The sequence below is a fragment of the Xenopus laevis genome, chromosome 8L (assembly GCF_017654675.1).
Source record: "Xenopus laevis strain J_2021 chromosome 8L, Xenopus_laevis_v10.1, whole genome shotgun sequence".
NCBI lineage: Eukaryota > Metazoa > Chordata > Amphibia > Anura > Pipidae > Xenopus > Xenopus laevis.
Window position 1 is genome coordinate 11894014 of NC_054385.1, and position 18814 is coordinate 11912827.

General features: G+C 43.5%; 1 protein-coding gene across 12 annotated transcripts in view; it reads right to left on the bottom strand.

Moving 5' to 3' along the window:
- Positions 1–18814, bottom strand: part of LOC108704466 (E3 ubiquitin-protein ligase HUWE1) — a 107574-nt gene that overhangs the window by 29308 nt on the left and 59452 nt on the right. For 11 of the 12 annotated variants that reach the window (XM_041573129.1, XM_041573128.1, XM_041573125.1 and 8 more), the window contains 23 exons: positions 14329–14598; positions 13461–13613; positions 11768–11895; positions 11601–11682; positions 10901–11077; positions 10492–10651; positions 9960–10318; positions 9593–9788; positions 9249–9416; positions 9016–9164; positions 8506–8572; positions 7961–8181; positions 7672–7883; positions 7312–7494; positions 4021–4193; positions 3484–3629; positions 3340–3397; positions 3161–3259; positions 2914–3041; positions 2497–2665; positions 1807–2035; positions 1394–1572; positions 367–456 (listed from right to left, as the gene is read on the bottom strand). In XM_041573129.1, coding sequence (XP_041429063.1) covers positions 367–456; positions 1394–1572; positions 1807–2035; positions 2497–2665; positions 2914–3041; positions 3161–3259; positions 3340–3397; positions 3484–3629; positions 4021–4193; positions 7312–7494; positions 7672–7883; positions 7961–8181; positions 8506–8572; positions 9016–9164; positions 9249–9416; positions 9593–9788; positions 9960–10318; positions 10492–10651; positions 10901–11077; positions 11601–11682; positions 11768–11895; positions 13461–13613; positions 14329–14598 — 3796 coding nt within the window. The remainder of the gene's footprint in view (positions 1–366; positions 457–1393; positions 1573–1806; positions 2036–2496; positions 2666–2913; positions 3042–3160; positions 3260–3339; positions 3398–3483; positions 3630–4020; positions 4194–7311; positions 7495–7671; positions 7884–7960; positions 8182–8505; positions 8573–9015; positions 9165–9248; positions 9417–9592; positions 9789–9959; positions 10319–10491; positions 10652–10900; positions 11078–11600; positions 11683–11767; positions 11896–13460; positions 13614–14328; positions 14599–18814) is intronic. The other variant, XM_041573122.1, reaches the window with a different exon arrangement.

Here is an 18814-nt window from a genome sequence, read left to right on the forward strand (position 1 = left end):
CACATCTATATTTAATGTGTCACCTAAGAAAAATAGAGCATGGAGCCTAAAAAGACATTTTTCTTTCCTGAACAGATTATTTATGCTCTTTTCTTGGCTATAGTTCGGCCACAACTCCCTCGCTGACCCTAGGTCAAAAAATCTGCCATCTTACTCCCTCATTGAGGCCCTTCAGGCATTCTTAAAGGGATGTTTACCTTTATGTTAACTTTTAGTATGTTACAGAATGATAATCATAAAGGTGAGCCCAGTCCTATACTCACAAGAACCTTCACAGCCTCAGTTCTCCCTAAACCATCTCATTTTCTCTTCATTCCAAGCAATTATAGAATCTTCTCAACCAAAACAATCAAAAAATGTATTCACCTGATACACAGTCGTGCATGCTCTCAGCATCCAGGACTTTACACTCTTCTGTCCAGCGGGTCAGTGCAGTTGGAATGCTGGAAAGTGTGCCTAGAACAAGTTGAAAACATTGTTTGCTTTCATTTTATTTTATCAAGTTTTCTTAGTCTGCCTTTCTCCATTTTTTCATAGAAAGAAATGGTTTCATTTAAATAATTTTGCTAGTAGTACAGCTGACAGACAGCACGATGATCATGCCAGTACAGAATAAACTGAAATCGTATTCTTTCTTCCCTACATTGCTCTTCACAGATGTGCAGAGGTCGAGAGCTAGCACAAACTTTAGTTACTGGAATACAAAAAAACCTGGAATATAATTTGCCTTCTGCATTAATGCACTAGTTATGATATTGAGTTCAATACAGAGATATATCTCTCTCTCTCTCTCTCGATCTCTCTCTCGATCTCTCTCTCGATCTCTCTCTCTCTCGATCTCTCTCTCTCTCGATCTCTCTCTCTCGATCTCTCTCTCTCTCGATCTCTCTCTCTCTCGATCTCTCTCTCTCTCGATCGTCTCTCTCTCTCGATCTCTCTCTCTCTCGATCTCTCTCTCTCTCGATCTCTCTCTCTCTCGATCTCTCTCTCTCTCGATCTCTCTCTCTCGATCTCTCTCTCTCCGATCTCTCTCTCTCTCGATCTCTCTCTCTCTCGATCTCTCTCTCTCTCGATCTCTCTCTCTCTCGATCTCTCTCTCTCTCGATCTCTCTCTCTCTCGATCTCTCTCTCTCGATCTCTCTCTCTCTCGATCTCTCTCTCTCTCGATCTCTCTCTCTCTCGATCTCTCTCTCTCGATCTCTCTCTCTAGATCTCTCTCTCTAGATCTCTCTCTCTAGATCTCTCTCTCTCTCTCACTATATCTATCTATCTCTGTTTCTCTCTGTATCTACAGGCATATATAGATATATACGTCATCTTTATAGAACTTTAAAAGACTCAAAAGGCTCTTTCAGCCTAATGCAAAATGAACAAGGGACACTTTAACACTCACCAGCCTGACTTGTGGCTGTACTCTGATCATGGAAAAAGTCATCAAGCATCTCGTCATCAGAGCGTGCGATGATGTGGACATCATCATTGCCAACAAGTAGACGAGCTCGGCCACGACTCTGCAGAGGAAGACTGCTGCTTAGTTGCAGGATGTCAGCAGCAGCTGAGGGCCCAAGCAACCTAAAAGAGCCATGACAGATTACTCCCTGCTAAGATTAGTTGAACGATATCAAGTTAATGTGAAGTTGTTTTATAAAGGCTACATGTTAGGGGGGTACTATAAGGAGAACCATCTTACAGGATATAAAGTTGCCTACTTGCTAAACTAAAATAAAATGTTATATGAATTTGAGGAACTGCAGTAAACTGGTGTGCCAAAACACACACATAATTTGCATCACAAGGCTTTCCTACCTCTGGAGGATTAATGGTGGATTAGGCTGCCTATTGCCAGGATAGTGAACATGTATCGTGTGGCCAGTGTTGGCTGTGAGCTGTCTGAGTGTTCTTTGGCTGCGCCCGATGCCCTGGGCCAGGCGAGTGGTGGAAGTACCACTGCCAAGAGTTAAGGAGCCATGATCAGCATGCCGCACCATCAGCGGGTGGGTGGCAGGGATGTTACCAGGGGATGGAGGTATATCAGCTGTCACACAAGAGAAAAAAAAGATAGAGTAGTCAACTTAAATAATTTTGCATTTAAATTTTCTCTTGAAGCATAATTATTAATTGAAAACCTTGGTGTTGGCATATTCTGAGACAATCTTAACTTGGATGTCTAAAATGAGGACGATCAGAAGTAACACAACGAAGAGTAAAGAAAGGAAAAATCATGACCAAAGACCGAATATTTATTTTAAAATGCCTTTTACAACATAAACTTAAAAACTAATCAGGTGATGGTCAGTGATTGTTGCCGATGTTGGTCTAAGCCGAAATAAAAGAGAGTGCTATGTATTATCATTTGTGGATGCAGAAAAAGTTCTACAGCCTGAGGGATATGTACTGGCAAACTAACAGGCCCAACTTATAGTTGTGTGTTTGCAATTATTTTAAGAAAACACACTTTGGAAAACAAAGGAATTTGAGTGGAAATCATGTACTTACTGGCACTGGAAAACATGTTATCAAATTCTATGATTAAATCATCTTCCCGGTCAAAACGCTCAAAGCGTACAAGAGGCGAGGCATTCATATCTGGATAATCCTCATCCAATTCCATCTCTGAACAGTCGTCATCATCATCCTCATCCCCTTCCTCGCCCTCCTCGTCGTCCTATGAGAAACACAAGGATTATTTTGAAAGGAAGAAACTTCTTGAAACTCGTTGAATACAATTATCTTCTTAAAAAAAACAAAAAACATATAGACCAACGTTTTTATGGGGGTTCTAAGGAAAACTTGCTGATTCCCAAAGGATGTGTTTAGTTTAGAAGTTCTCAGAGGAGAAGGTAATATAGAGTTTCACAGCCTACCAATGCAAACTTCTCTTATTATCCATCATTTAATGGCTTCCAACAGTACCTGATCATCCTCATCTTCCTCCTCCTCCTCTTCCTCCTGGCTGTCATCTTCATCTTCATTGCTGCCACTACTGTCCTCTTCTTGGGTATGCTCTTCCTCATCCTCTGGGTCTAGGATGTTCATAGAGTCTATTATAGGTGAGAGATTATGAGCTTTACATGGGCCACACTTCATATTCAGCTTAACATATCTGCTACAAGATGCAACATCTTGGCTGGGTATAGTAAATGACAATCTCACTCCTTACCTTCTCGGTTAGCCTGAAGAGTAGATGCTTGGCTGAGGTTGGTAGGAGCCTCATCCATCAGCACATCTTCCTGTGATTCATCTTCCCCAACTCTGTTACCTGACATAACAAATTACTAATTGAATTCAAAAGTATCAACAGCAGATGAAAATAACCTACAAAACAAGAAGTAAATTTACCTGCAGCACCATCCCTTTCAAGAAGTTCATCAATCAGGTCTTCAAGCTCAGTCTCCACCTGCAAAAAATGATTATTTACAATATATTGTATTTAGTCTGAGCCACTAGCTGACCAGAAGCAGCTTGCATGTAGACCTTTCATACCTGCATCTCTTGTGTAGAAAGGACCTCGGGTTGGCCAGCAATAACCACAGCATCAGTCTCGGTCTCTCCATCCATTATGTCTCCATCAGCTACTTCAGCATGAGAAGCATCTGGGTCCTCTTCCTGCACTTCTGTTCCTGATTCACCTTCACCAAAGACAACAGAAAGAAGAAAATACCTTCAGAAAAACTTCTGTATTTTCAGTAATACCCATGAGGATTCTACAAAATACATCCAATAAAAGGTGTTGTCCACCCAAAATCTGTTTCTTTCTGTATTCTAAGCAACTTTTCTAATAAAACATATGGGAAAACCAGATCTCCAGAAAGCTCAGAATAACAGGAAGGACATCTCCCATAGAATAACTACTATGCAAACAATTCAATCTTTTTTTCTATATTTTTATCTGGTAAAATATCTGCATAAACTCACATTTATGGCAAAACACTCCTATTGGTTTTCACTTGGCACTAACCTTAGGCACTAGATAAAAAGTGGTGGAACGTTCAAATAAGTCTTTTGAATAACAATATGTACCTGTATCTGTCTGGTTACTGTTGGGATCCCGGGCTGTTCCATGGGCATCTGCCTCAGATTTATTCTTTCCTGAAGTTCCTTTGTTACCAAACAGGCTGCTGGGCTGATTGACAATACGAGACAGGGTCTCGAGCGGCTTCAGTGCTGCGTTCACAGTGTTTGCCATATTTGGACTGAACAAAAGGGATGGTGGCATTAAAACATTTATTGGCATATATAATCAATGCTTTGCACTTCCTTGTTTTAAAAAAAAAATTCTGAAGCATTAGGATTCAGAATTTAAACACATCACTGAAAAAAACCATGTCAGCAGAGTAAACTATTCACTATATAAACTATTCAAGGCTTTTTTCCCTTAGAATCACCGCTAATCTGCATTTAAAGGAGAAGGAAAGGTAAAACTAAGTAAGCTTTATCAAAACGATCTATGTAAATTTACAAATAAACCCTATAAGGCATGCTGTTCTGAGTCCTCTGTCATAAGAAACACAGCATTTATTTCCTTCTATTGTGTACACATGGACTTCTGTTTTCAGCTTAAACCTCCAGGGCTATGGCTTGAGCATGCTCAGTTTGCTCCCCTCCCTGAGTAATCTGAGCCCAGAGCTATAAGGGAGAAGAAAGAGGCTCAGGCAGGAAGTGATGTCACATCAAGCTAATATGGCAGCTGCAGTCCTAAACAGAGAGGTTCTAGAGCTGCCTACTCAGGTATGGTAAAGCATTCTACAGAATAAATATAGAGCTCTAGCTTGCACTATTATGGCTAATCTATTGGCAATTAACTGCCTGGGCAGCTTTCCTTCTCCTTTAAAGGGCCAACACTGCCAAACCTAAATAGCTTTAAGTACATTTACAATTTAGATATTTTAGACTAATAACACTAATGAAAATCATTCTTGGCAGTTTTAATTTGTACATGAAAAATATCATCCTTAATATATGTAGGGATCCATGTAAGTCATTTGGCTCAATTGTGAGTGCCAGCTGGGACACTATTATAAATACCAGCTCAGTTTTCTTTGGAATCCTCTGCTAAAGGTATCTCACGTGAAAATAATAAACAACCATAACACAACACCCTTTTTTAATTACACATTTGATAACCCTTCTCTTTAGTCCGACCCGCACGCCACCTGCCCTCCCTCCAGCCGCGCAAGCCCGACTTCCGGGTTCCTTTTATAGACCTACGCCGCCCTGCCGATGATGTCACAAAAGGGGTGGGGCGAGCAGGTGCTGCATCTATAAAAGAAGAACTCTGAAGTCGGAAGCCACCATTTGACAGTGGCGAGCAGGAGAAGAGCTCAACCCGCACCCACCCGCTACCCGAGAAGAAGAGTGCGAGGTTGGCCCGATCCCACCAGACCCCCATACTTCCACTAAACTTACCAGCTGAGCAGAGGTTCTACAGTTGACTGACCCCTAGAGCTGGAAAAACCCATTCCTAAGAGCCTTCTCCTGTCACTCACCAACACATAAAACCTTTTCAAGAATAGACCTAGCCCTCACATCCCACAATCTCTTGCCTCTAATTGACCAAATCCGGTACCTACCTCAATCTCTCTCTTCAGCCCTTCCCCTCTCAAATTCATCCTACGCTGGAAGCCCCAGACAAACGGTGGTGCCTCAGCCCCGTTTGGCTCAAAAACAATACAGTTGCCACTGCGAATGCTCAGGCCTATATTGACTACTGGGTACACAACACTGATTCCACCTCCCCATTGTCCCTATGGGATGCCTCTAAGGCAGTTATAAGAGGAGCTCTTATGGAGGCAATATCACAAGCTAGGAAAGAAAGCCTAGAACAAGTAAAAACAGCAGAAAGCAAACTCCAAAGAGCCCTAATAGAACATACACAGAATCCTACTATGCCAATCTCTTATCTCCAGAGCCTCCATATCCCTAACCAGGCCCTACTTTATCAGAACCAATGTATTGTTGATCAAAGCGATAAAAATGGCAAACTCCAGGCATTTCTGGCCAAACCACATACGGCATATTTTGCGATTGCACGTCTCAAACTAGATGATGGCTCTATAGTCATAGAACCTAGGGTCATAACACAGGAGTTTGCTGCTTTTTACCAAAAATTATACACAACCTCAACAACTCACCCCAGAGCCAACACTTCCTGGACACTATTCCTATACCAGCTCTTTCCCCTGACCAAGAATTCCTAGATACCCCCCATTACAGCCCAAGAAGTCACCGACGCAATTGCCTCCCTACTCACAAAAAAGACACCTGGACCAAACTGACTCCCCCTGGACTGGTATAAAACTCTTTTGGAGCAAACTGTCTCAAAGTACTTAGAAACCTTACAAAGCGCTTATGGTAGTAACTCCCTGCCTCCCTCCTTCACAGAAGCACTCATAGTGGTTATCCCCAAACCAGGAAAAGACCCAACTCTTTGCTACTATATCGCCCTTCTCAACACAGACGCTAAAATCCTGGCTAAGATTCTCATCTCCCGCCTTCAACAGGTGGCCCCAGATCTCCTACATCCCGACCAATTTGGCTTCTTGCCTGGGCACTCTACTAACATCAACCTCCGCAGACTCTTTACCAACCTACAAATTACTCATGCAGAAACAGAAACCAGAGTAGTGGCCTCACTGTTCTCTGCAAAGGCCTTTGGCTCAGTAGAGTGGGACTACCTGTGGGAGGTCCTGACCTGCTTTGGTCGTGGTCCTAGGTGTCTAACCTGGATTAAATTTCTCTACAGGAGCCCCACGTCCCGAATCAGAGTCAACGGCCTCATATCCCCCCCTTCTCATTAAAGGAAAACTATAACCCCAAAATACTTAAGGAACAGATAATTTATATCAAATTAAGTGTCATATTAAAGAATCTTATCAAACTGGAATATATATTTAAGTAAATATTGCTCTTTTCCATCTCATGTCTTGAACCACCATTTCATGATGGTCTGTGTGCTGCCTCAGAGATCCAAGTATAGGAGAAGGAAGAGGAACTCCAGCAGTATTACTGCAAACAACTTTTTATTCCAGGCAGTGGTAAACACTATATTGACCTGCAATACCTGATTGCATGACCTTATATGGGGTAGTCTGCTTAATTGTTGAATGTATAATGGATATATAAAATAAAATTTACCTTTAAAAAAAAAAAAAACAATCTCAGGCAAGAGGCCAAGCCTCAGCCAAACTTTAATAAATGGCATATGAGAAAAAGTACTAATACTATAGGGAAAAACAGAAATTATTTTAGCCAGATGAAATTAAGTTTATAAAACAACATGTACGGAGAAAGACAAGAGTATGGCATGCCCACCTGGATAAATCAAGACTGTGAGGAACCCGGGCCAAATCACTAACCAGCCCCTTCTTCAGAAAGAGTCGGATAATATTGTTCATGCCATTGTGTTGGGTTTTGGTGGTTGCAGTGCTGTAGAAGCTGGAGGTGGATGGACATGACTCCATAATGGTACTGATTATGCACATCACAGCCTGCAATCTGTAAAGGCAAACAGTAGAACAGTTATTACTTCTATTAGCGGGTTTAACCCGCAGAGTTTAAAAAATACAATGCGTTTTATATGGTATGTACATCATGCTAAAAACCACAGTCCATTTTCCAGCAAAAAATAAATAAATAAAAAAAACTGGGATCAGTTTCCGATTACATGCTTACCTAGCATGCTTCTCTGTACTCTCAGCCATTGCTAGTGCTCTGCCGAGAGCTGCCTTTACTTCATTCACTAGTGCGACCTGGGCATCAGTGCCACTACCTGCTGCAGCAAGGCTGGCTAAGAAGAGGCGGGCCAAGGCTGGTGTGTCCTTGTCCTCTGCATTCTGTGTGTGGGGTAGGAGGTGATCCAGCACAAACGCCAGCACACTACAATCCTGATGTACAGAGATAATACACTCTTATTACGCAGTCAAGAGTGGAGCAACATCAATAAGCCTGCCATTTTACTTACTTCTTTTATCAGTTCAGATTGTCCTGCCGTGTAATTGTAGGTGGCAATTAGCGAGGCTATCCCAACATAGGACCTGACAAGTTCAGCAAGTAGCCGAAGGATGGAAGAGGTAGGCAGCAAAGGTTTACTACCTTTTGCTTTTTGCTTTCCATCTTCCGAACTACGGTCTCCTTCCTTATCTTTCTTTATCCCTTCTCGATTTTCTTCAGGCGTTAAGGCCGCTAATGGGTGCAAATGATTGCAGTTTAGTTTCCTATTTGTTATTAAACTTAAAGCAGCTTATTTAATTAAACACTGTTTCTGTTCATTGTTCCACTATATCCAAACATGTTTTCTACAGAAGCACAACATAGGTGAATAATTCCTTTTAAAGTACCAAGCCCATAAATATCGCAGGGTTCAGCTATCTAGAAAACAAAATCATTCGACACACACATCTAGCAGAAAGAAGTCTGAAGCAACTGGAGTTTCCGATAAGACATGATTAGCTGCTTCATATCATGATCTGGATGAAAGAAAACCTTTCTAGACTTTAGGACACTCACTTTCACCTTGAGGTGTTCCAGATGGAGGTGTTTCAGTGGCTGTACTGTCAGAGGTGAAGACTCGTGCCTAATGAAAGTGAAAAACTGTGTATAAGTTGCAGTTGATAAAACGGAATGGGGAACTCCAAACCTTAAAATGGCAATCCATTGTGCCAGCACATTATACTAGTAAGGGAAAGTGTGTATTAAATGTCCTCTTAAGTATACTATCCTGGAACTTTTTGAGGCTGCTAGCTATAAACTTTAATTTTAATCACCTATATGCAAAGTTATAATGCTCTAATAAAATTCCTGCATGAGTCATTGACGGCACTGGAGGGTTGACTAATAAAAGCACAGCGTTAGCACCCAGTATAACCTACTCATAGCACTATAATCTCCTCTCTACAACAAACCTACATGAGCCATAGGTTTATGATAATGAAGGAGTAACTAAAACAGGACCAACATTAGAATTGTTTGCCTAAAGTCATAACCCCAAACGGAGGAGGGCAAAAGGAGGGGTCTTACATTGATGGCAAAACTGTTCTGACCATCGAAATCGCTTCCCTGTCTGGTTAAGTCCCGATATTGCTGGAAAACTTCATCACCCATATCCTGTAGGATCTGACTGACTTCCTGGTTCATGCCAACAGGTTTTGGCTCTGACTTTTCAGGTACTTTAAAAGGAAAAAAAAGAAAAACAGCTGTTACAACTGTAGAGGTTTTTTTTTACAATGATGAACTTGCAGTAAAACTCATACCTTCATCAGGGGCATGGTAAGCTGCCAGTGCATTCAGCATGTCATAGATGACTTCCTTAATTGTTTCAGGGATGACTGGCAAGGTGGAAGGCTTTACAGGGGTGGTTTTAACCAACTGCACTGCATTAGGCCCTTTGATCCGAAGGTTCTCAAATTCATCATCGGAGGCTAAAGACAAGAAAAAGAAGTTGAATGCGCACAAAATGTTTGAGGAAGTCAAGTCAAAAAGCTCAGGTATTTTTAATACTGAGAAGTCCAGTAACTTGTACCTTATAAGTAACAACTGATCAAAATGCTAGCAAACTCACAAAATTGATTTCAAGCAAGAATTCACAAAAACCTACCAGTTCCAGATCCACGAGGTGCAGGAAGTGCAATGCGAATGCAACAGTTTGCCACTTCAGTGAAGATATCCGGGTTTCGACAGGCTGCAGGGCCCAGTACTCTTAGTATATAGTTGATCTCACGAGAACCCAGGCTTCCAGACACAACACCAGAGGTGGTGCTTCCTGCCCCACTAGTAGCTGCAGAACGGACAACCTTGAAAATAGAGAAAGAAGCTAATAAATCATGTTGCACAGACCAATTTTCATGCATCTTGAGATTAAATCACTGTGTAGTGTGTGTGTGTGTGTGTGTGTGTGTGTGTGTGTGTGTGGGGGGGGGGCAATGTCAAACGCAAATCATTGTTCCAGAGGAAATGGAGTTTACCTTTTCCATAGTGTGCTGGAGGGTGCATGGATCCTCTATGATGTGCCTAAAGAGGAGTGTTACAAGGGGAGTGAAGCCATTGAATCCTGAGCTTTGAGTTAAGCCAAGGATCATTCGAGTGCTCTTCAGCTCTGCAAACATCATGGCATATTTGTGGTCACGTGTGAGTCGCAGGCAGAGACGCAAAGTTGCATGTAGAGTATCTGGATCAACAGGAACACCAAGCATGCTGACACAGGAACGTATCAGGACAGTCACCATCTCTTCCGTCAGACCCTGGATTACTATGTCTCCCACTTTGGGCTCTTCAGTTAGTGCCTCTTTTTCAGTGGAAGAGGTTTCTGGAACTGGAATAGGCTCTACAGCCACAAACAGATACAAGCTTAGTTAGGCAAACCAGGTACAAGTGTTATACAAATTAGGGAAAACAATTAAATCAATTAGAAACAATCCCATGTAACCCTCACTTTTCCATCTTAACAGGATTTGTAAAGGAAACTGGAGAGCATTTATTAAAAATAAAAAAAATTACCAGGCACTTTATCTTCTTTCTGTTTTGCCTCCACCTCCTTTGACTCATCAAGTGTCTTTTCAAGCTCCTGTCCATTTCCGTTTTTTCCACTCTTTAAGAGTCTTGGAACACGCAACAGAGTCAGCATGACAGGTCGCCTGTTGCCAGTCTCTTCATTTACCTAAAAAAGGTTTACCATTGCCACATTACAATCGGAGAGAACTTCGAAAACATTTGTGATGTAAAGGGCTACATTTTGCTCAGAAAAGCTTTTGAACATGTTATTCCCCAGTCATACAGCACTTGTGGTGAGGAAACAGCTGCACATGTATGAGCGATCAATATGCTTAACTGTAGCCAATAGAAAACCTCTTGATTATAAACAAATGCATCAAAAACTACAGAAAACACAGATCACATGTAAAAATACCTGAACCATTGTGGTAAACTGCACAGTATATCTTCGACGGCCGGCTGTGAATCGCACACACGTCTCTCCTGCTCTCCAGGCTGCATCAATAGTGCTGTTGTTACTAGCACTGTAGCTGCACCACCGGCCAGAGCGATCATCAAACCAACGCCAGTTGTTTCCATTCGACTGAAGGTACTGTGGGGGAAAAAAACAATATAACTACCAGCTGGCTAGGGAAGAAAAATGGTTAGACCCAACGTTGCCAGCAAGTTATCAGACATGAAAAATATATCTATATAACATGAGAACACACCACTATAGCACAAATCAACGCCATTTTTATGGATACTGAATGGTATTTGCAGTTTGGTGATATTAAATAATAAAAAGCTGTTGTTATTATGACCCTAAATTTCTGCCAGGGATTTTTTGCTGATTACTAATGTTTTTCAAAGACTCACAATCAGTGCTGGGGGTGTCTTTATTGGCAATGTAGCTGTCAATTTTTAATACATTTAAGCTGCCCACCTAAGCCCTTGATCTTGCATCTTCCCTTTCCTGAACTAATCGTGGATGCTATACCCCACAGCCCCTGAAAGCATGCAGGACTATGAAAAATCCATAATATCTTTAAGCACTGGCCCTCTCCAAACACATATTAAACTTAGGTCACTTGCTTGGAACAATAAAAACATGCTTGATAAACAAAAAGCCTTACCTTGTTCATTTGCATTCTTCTTTTAGAGGAAATTGAGGTCTTCTCATAGAAATCTATTAAAAGGAGGACCGGTGTAATCCACCTTAACAGAGAGAGAGAAGGTGGTCATTTGTGTCTGGGAAAATAAGCAGTTTTTTTTTTTTTAAAGAGTTATGTTAGCCACTTACTTTGGGGTCTGAACTTCCTTTTGCTCCTTGGCTGCCTGCAAACATGGCTGAACCACTTCAAGCAGTTTAATTAGTACATTAAGTATTCCACTTGTTTCAACAACTCTAGCGCACGGCAGTTTTAGCTCCTAAATATTAAAACAACAAATAAAAATCAATTTAAAGGGGAACTAGGGTAATAAACCAAAAGTGAAATACAGATTTATGACAATATTTACTGACAAGCAGTAGTATAGGATAATTTCAATACAGATTCACCAACGGCCAGTCACATTTAATGCAAAATACTGCCTATTGCAAAGTAGGTTACATTCCCTATATATAATCAGTAAAACATATTGGCATAGATTTTTTACACTTATTAAATCTATACACAACATATTCTGCACTTCTCAGGGCACCTGGAAATGCATGCTGCGAAAATGCGTCCCTCTGAAAACATGTTAACCGTAATTGTGGTTATTCAGTGTGAGCAACCATGGGTGCTCGGATGAAGAAACCTCATTCAAAAACCTGTCTCTTGCCATGGCTCTACTATGAATAATTGAAGGCTGGCAGTAATTTGTACAAACAACTTCTTACAATGGTAACAAAGTGCTTTACTTTGCAACCAAAGTCATGTTTCTAATCTAGTTAGTTAACCAAAAATGTAATGTATAAAGGCTGGAGTGACTGGATGTGTAACATAATAGCCAGAACACTGATTGGTTACCAGGCAGTAAACAGAGACTTTGAGAGGGCCATATGGATCATAACGGTTTTCTTTTTAATCTGAGCTGAATGCGAAGGATCAATTTCAAACTCGCTGAAAAGGTATGTCCCATGTGGCTGCCCTTAAAGTCACTGACTAACTCAGAGTTAGAGACCTGAAAAGCAGGAAGTTGTATTCTGTTCTATTCTGTTAGACATCCGCTCACTTCAGCCTTTAAAAATGTAAATTTTGGCTAACTATATTAATTTATTATTTTGCACAGCCTATTTACCCAAGATTTGTTTTTACACTGAAATGTTCCTGTGGTTCTCTGATCTGAGAATAAAATGTTCTATTTACAACACACAAGCAGAGGACACATCCACAAAAAACCCAACTTGCCTTATCTAGAAAATTGGGGACAACGGAAACTGCATTCTAGAGGAGGGGGTAGCCCTTAAAGAAGAAAAACTACAGAGGCAGATTATTGGCAATAGATTAGACTCAATAGTGCAAGATAGAACTCTATATTCATTCTGTAGAATGCTTTATCATAGAGTAAACGGCTCTAGGAGCTCTACGTGGTTATTTAGGATAGCAGTTGCTGTATTAGCTTGGTGTAACATCACTTCCTGTTTGAGTCTCTCTCCCTTGCTCACTCATAGCTCTGGGCTCAGATTACAGAAGAGAAGGTGGAAATGGCGGGGGGAAAGGGAGGGGAAGAGGAGCAAACTGAGCATGCTCAAGCCCTATCCCTGGAGGTTTAAGATGAAAGAAGGAGTCTGACACAGAAACCCATGTATACACAATAGAATGAAAGAAATGGAGTTTCTTTTGACAGAGGACTCAGAGCAGCATTACTTTGAGGGTTTACTGGTGTATTTATATAGACCTTTAAAATAAAGTTTACTTAGTTTTAACTGTTCCTTCTCAATTAAAGAGACATTTGAGGGTTCATCTATAGGACATTTTCCTTTCACAAAGAGCAATATATTTCTTTACCTCGAACAGCAAGGTGAGTAAAAGGATGCGAGTGGCCAAGTTAGAAGCCTGAGGAAGTGTGGCCATCTGGCTGATCCACTCTGAAACAGTTTTGGTGTCACTTGTGGTCAGTGGCAGTGCAGCTTTAATAAGAACATCAGCAGCTTCCCATACCTAGGAAGAAATTGCATTTTCAAGTTTAATATGTTTATGAAGCTTAACAGTGAAATGGAAAGGTGCAGATGTTAAAGTATACGATGAAAGTCAGCAAGAAAACATTTCTAGGTTTGCTGGAGAACTTGTTGGTTTAAAGGAGAACAAATTCTCAACTAAAGAAGTAGCTAGAAATGTTGTACATTATGTGTTGGGCTTCTGTAGCAGCCCAAGGCAACTACAGCCCTTTAACGGGGAAGATCTGCGCCCATAAAGATGCCCCAGTAGCTCCCTATCTGCTGATTTACTGCACATGCTCTGTGCTGCTGTCAATTACTGAGCTTAGGGACCCACTAATACAGTTAATTACTATTACAACATGGCAGCACAGAAACCCGTGCAATTAGCATCAGAATTTAATAATCAGCCCTGTAGCATCAGCTTATATTACAGACCAATGTCATTTTCTGCTGGATAAATAGTGATGATCCCTAAGCTTAGCTTCTCAACAGCTGCTCAGAGCCCACTGAGCATGTGAGTGTCACAGACACTTTCCAAGATGGTGACCCCCTGTGACAAGTCTGAAGTCCTGGATCATTGCTACTATTGAGATGATAAAGATTTAGGGGGATGCAACAAGTTCATTATATAAAATGGCATTTTTAGCCACTCATGTTTGGGCTTTAGTTCTCCTTTAAGAAGAGTGTATATGGTCACAAAAAAAGGAGGATCTTACCTGGTTAACCACTTGTTTTAAAATCATGTCTCGATAGTCTGCCCCATTACGCTTGATGGCAGTCATTATAAGATCACACACTCTATAGACTGTGTCTGGCAGCTCATCAAGCAAGTGGAAGCAGCCAGGGAGCATGGTGTCAGTGAAGCTTTGAAGCTCATCCTGTTCCAGGGGCTCTGCATCTTGAAACTTTTCCAGGCATTTTGCCTCCTCTTCCTCTTGCTTTTCTCGGGCCTTGCGCTCCTCCTCTTCTTTCCGTCTAGCAGTTTCCTGTAGGGATTGAAGAGCGATGCTAAAGAATATCCAATTTATAAAGCAGCTATGTGTAAGCAAACTACCTTAGCTTTTTACCTACTTTGCATACTGGTATATAAATATACATGTCACAACCAGAAATCAATTAGATAACCAATATTCCCTGTTTTATATGACCAGAGCATATTAATTAGGGATGCACCAAATCCACTATTTTGGATTTGGCTGAACCCCTGAATCCTTTGCGAAAGATCCAGCTGAATACCGAACCGAATCCTAATTTGCATATGCAAATTAGGGGTGGGAAGGGGAAAACATTTTTTACTTCCTTGTTTTGTGACAAAAGGTCATGCAATTTCCCTCCCCGTCCCTAATTTGCATATACAAATTAGGATTTGGATTCAGTTCGGAAGGGCAAAAGGTTTCGGCCAAATCCGAATCCTGCTGAAAAGGAGATTTTGTGTACTCACCGTTAAATCCTTTTCTCTTCAGTCACTTGGGGGACACAGGGACAATGGGGTATAGCTAGTACCATTAGGAGGCAGGACACAACTACAAAAAAGACAACTGGCTCCTCCCCCACTGGCTATACCCCCAGCAGGCTGGAGAAGAGCTCAGTTTGTACCAAAGTCAACAGGATATTACATAACTAAGTAAAAACTTTTCAAAAAAGCCAACAACAGTTAACAAGAAAAGGGAACTTGTCTGACGGAAGTGAAAGCCTCAATCCAGGGAGGGAAGCCCTGTGTCCCCCAAGTGACTGAAGAGAAAAGGATTTAACGGTGAGTACACAAAATCTCCTTTTCTCAACGTCAGCTTGGGGGACACAGGGACAATGGGGACGTACCAAAGCTGTCCCCTAACAACCGGGTGGGAAAAAAGAGGCTTATGTGGTGTCAGCCACCGCGGCCTGAAGCACTTTTCTGCCAAAGCGAGTGTCAGATGCCGCAAAGGTGTCAAAATGATAAAATTTGCAAACGAGTGGACAGATGTCCAAGTTGCCGCTTTGCACAGCTGTTCAGCTGATGCCTGGTTTCTGAAGGCCCAGGACGTACTCACACCCCTGGTCGAATGGGCAGTGACCCTGGACGGAGGTGTTTGACCCCGGGCTTTGTATGCACCTTGTATAGCTTGTTTGATCCAGCGAGAGATGGATTGTTTGGTAGCCGATGCGCCCCGACGTGAGCCTGAGGGACAGTACCAGCAGGGAATCGGATTTGCGGAAGTCCTGAACTCTGAAGAGATAAAACTTCAAGGCCCGCACAGGATCCAGAGTGTGCAGTGCCCTTTCCTTCTGGTTTGCTGGAGATGGGCAGAAGGAAGGAACCACGATCTCTTGGTTTATATGAAATTCTGAGACCACCTTAGGTAGGAAGGATGGTATGGTACGAAGGACCGCTCTGTCATGGTGGAAGACAAGGTAAGGCGACTTGTAGGAAAGAGCGCTGATCTCAGAAACCCGTCTTGCTGTAGCAATAGCCAGGAGAAAAAACAGTTTCCAGGTCAGGAACTGAATGGCCACCGACCCCAGGGGTTCAAAGGGAGGAAGTTGAAGAGCCCGGAGCACTAACGTCAGGTCCAGGTAGGTGTGGGAGCCCTGACAGGCGGAGTCACATGAGCCACTCCTTGCATGAAGGTTTTGACGTCAGGAAGCAGAGCAAGTCTTTCTGGGAAAAGTACGGATAGAGCCGATATTTGAGATTTGAGGGAACCCAAAGACAGTCCAAGTGAAAGGCCCTCCTGCAGGAACTCCAGTAGAGATGGTAGAGAAAAAAGCCGGAAGTTAACCTTGCGAGTGAAACACCATTGACGGTAGGTGGACCAGACCCTGTGATAGGCCCTGGCTGAAACTGGCTTCCGTGCCGCACACATAGTGCGTGCCACGGCCCTTGAAAATCCCTTCTGAATTAGAATCTTGGTCTCAAGAGCCACGCCGTCAAGTTGAGGTAGGTCGGATTTGGGTGTAGGATTGGACCCTGAGTGAGAAGGTCTAGAAGAAGAGGCAGAGGCCACGGTTCTGCGACGGAGAGGTTGAGAAGGTCTGTGAACCATGCTCGTCGAGGCCACCTCGGTGCTATGAGGATGAGGGTGGACCTTTCCCTTTGAAGCTTTCTGATCGTTCTGGGAATGAGAGGAGTGGGAGGAAAGGCATACGCCAGGCGAAAGGGCCAGTTGGCCGTCAGAGCGTCCACGTTTAGGGCCAGTGGGTCTCTGTAACGAGCTAGGAAGGTTGGTACCTTTCTGTTGTGCCTGGTCGCCATGAGGTCCACCTCTGGATCGCCCCATCTGGAAGTTATTTCCTGGAATACTTCGTCCTTAGTGACCACTCGCCTGGGTCCAGGGATTGCCTGCTTAGGAAGTCGGCTTCCCAGTTCAGCAGTCCCGGTATGAAGATGGCGGACAGCTGTACGCTGTGATTCTCGGCCCACTGGAATATGATCTTTATCTCGCTTAGAGCCGCCCTGCTCCTTGTGCCGCCCTGGTGGTTGATGTAGGCCACCGCCGTGGAGTTGTCCGACTATCTTCACCGCCTGCCCCGTCAGGTCCTGCTGCCAGTGGATGAGGCCCAGGCGAATTGCACGGATCTCGAGGAGATTGATCTGCAACGTCGTTTCTGTGAGGTTCCACTGCCCTTGGGCCGACCTGCCTTCGAGCACTGCGCCCCAACCGAAGAGACTTGCGTCTGTTGTGAGAATGCGCCAACTGGGGTCCCCGAGGTGTTTTCCCCTTGAGAGGTGAGTGGTGTTGAGCCACCACAGAAGGGACGTCCGAGTTTGAGGAGAGAGGAGTATCTCTTGTAGTAGGGATTTCCGTCTCCAGGTGCTGAGAATGTTCCACTGGAGCTCCCGGAGATGAAATTGGGCGAAGGGGACTGCTTCTATGGTGGAAACCATGACACCCAGTACTTTCATGCAGAACCTCACGGGATGTTTGGGCTTCTGCAGCAGTGACCGAACCAGGGCCTGGAGATGAACAATCTTCTCCTGAGGGAGGGAGATCCTCTGGGTCAGAGTATTGAAGTTCATGCCTAGAAAGTTCATGGATTGACTGGGATTAGAGAGGATTTTTGTAGGTTGAGAAACCCAACCTAGTTCCCGTAGCTTCGTCATGGAGACCTGAAGGGACCGCTGAGGCTCCTGGGGCGAAGGCGCCTTGATCAAAAGGTCGTCGAGATACGGGGTGATGGAGATCCCCTCGTTGCGGATCAGAGCAGTGGCAGCCGCCATGATCTTCGTGAAGACCCGGGGAGCCGAAGTGAGGCCGAATGGTAGACTTGTGAATTGGTAGTGGAAACTTTGGAAGGCAAAGCGCAAGTATCTCTGATGAGGAGGGAAAATGGGAACATGAAGATAAGCGTCTTTATGTCGAGAGACATTAGGAATTGCCCTGGGGACATCGCCGCAATGACAGATCGGAGGGATTCCATCTTGAACCTTCTCGGACGAATGAGCTTGTTCAGTTCCTTTAAGTCTAGGATCGGGCCGGACAGAGCCGTCCTTTTGGGGGACTATGAACAGGTTTGAGTAGTAGCCCGTGAAGTGTTCGTCTGGGGGGACAGGAGTAATCACGCCTGCTAGGAGGAGGTTGGAAATGGCCCTCTGAAAGCTGTACGTTGCCCGATTCTTGAGGGAGTCTTGACATGAAGAATCGGTGAGGTGGAAGAGACGAGAACTCTAGATGGTAGCCTTGAGAAACCACCTCGTGAATCCAGGTGTCCTGAACAAGAGATACCCACGTGTCTGCATAGTGGGACAATCTTCCCCCTATACAATTCGGCCCGGGAAGGACGGCGTCATGCGGAGGCAGTCTTGTCGGTGGGCTTTGAAGAGTGTTTTCGGTTCTGCCAGGGAGTTCGATGCTTGTTGCCGAAACGGCCCTTGTTCGAAAAGGAGTGCCTCGGGGGAGAAGATCTCGCGCTCTTGGTCTGAGAGCCACGAAAAAACTTGTTCTTCCGAAAGGAGGGACGTGCTTTAGGTTGGGGAAGAAGGGTGCTTTTACCCCCGGTAGCTTGACTAATGATTTTATCAAGGTCAGGACCGAAAAGGAGCTTCCCCTTGAACGGAATGGAAGTCAGGGACTTCTTAGAGGAAAGGTCAGCTGACCATAGTTTCCATCCATAAGGATCTGCGGGCTGCCACCGAGAGAGCGGAGGCTCTGCTGATAGCTTGAGTGGCGTCAAGTGAGGCCTCACACATGTAGTCATTGGCTTCCTTGATTTGAGATGCCAACT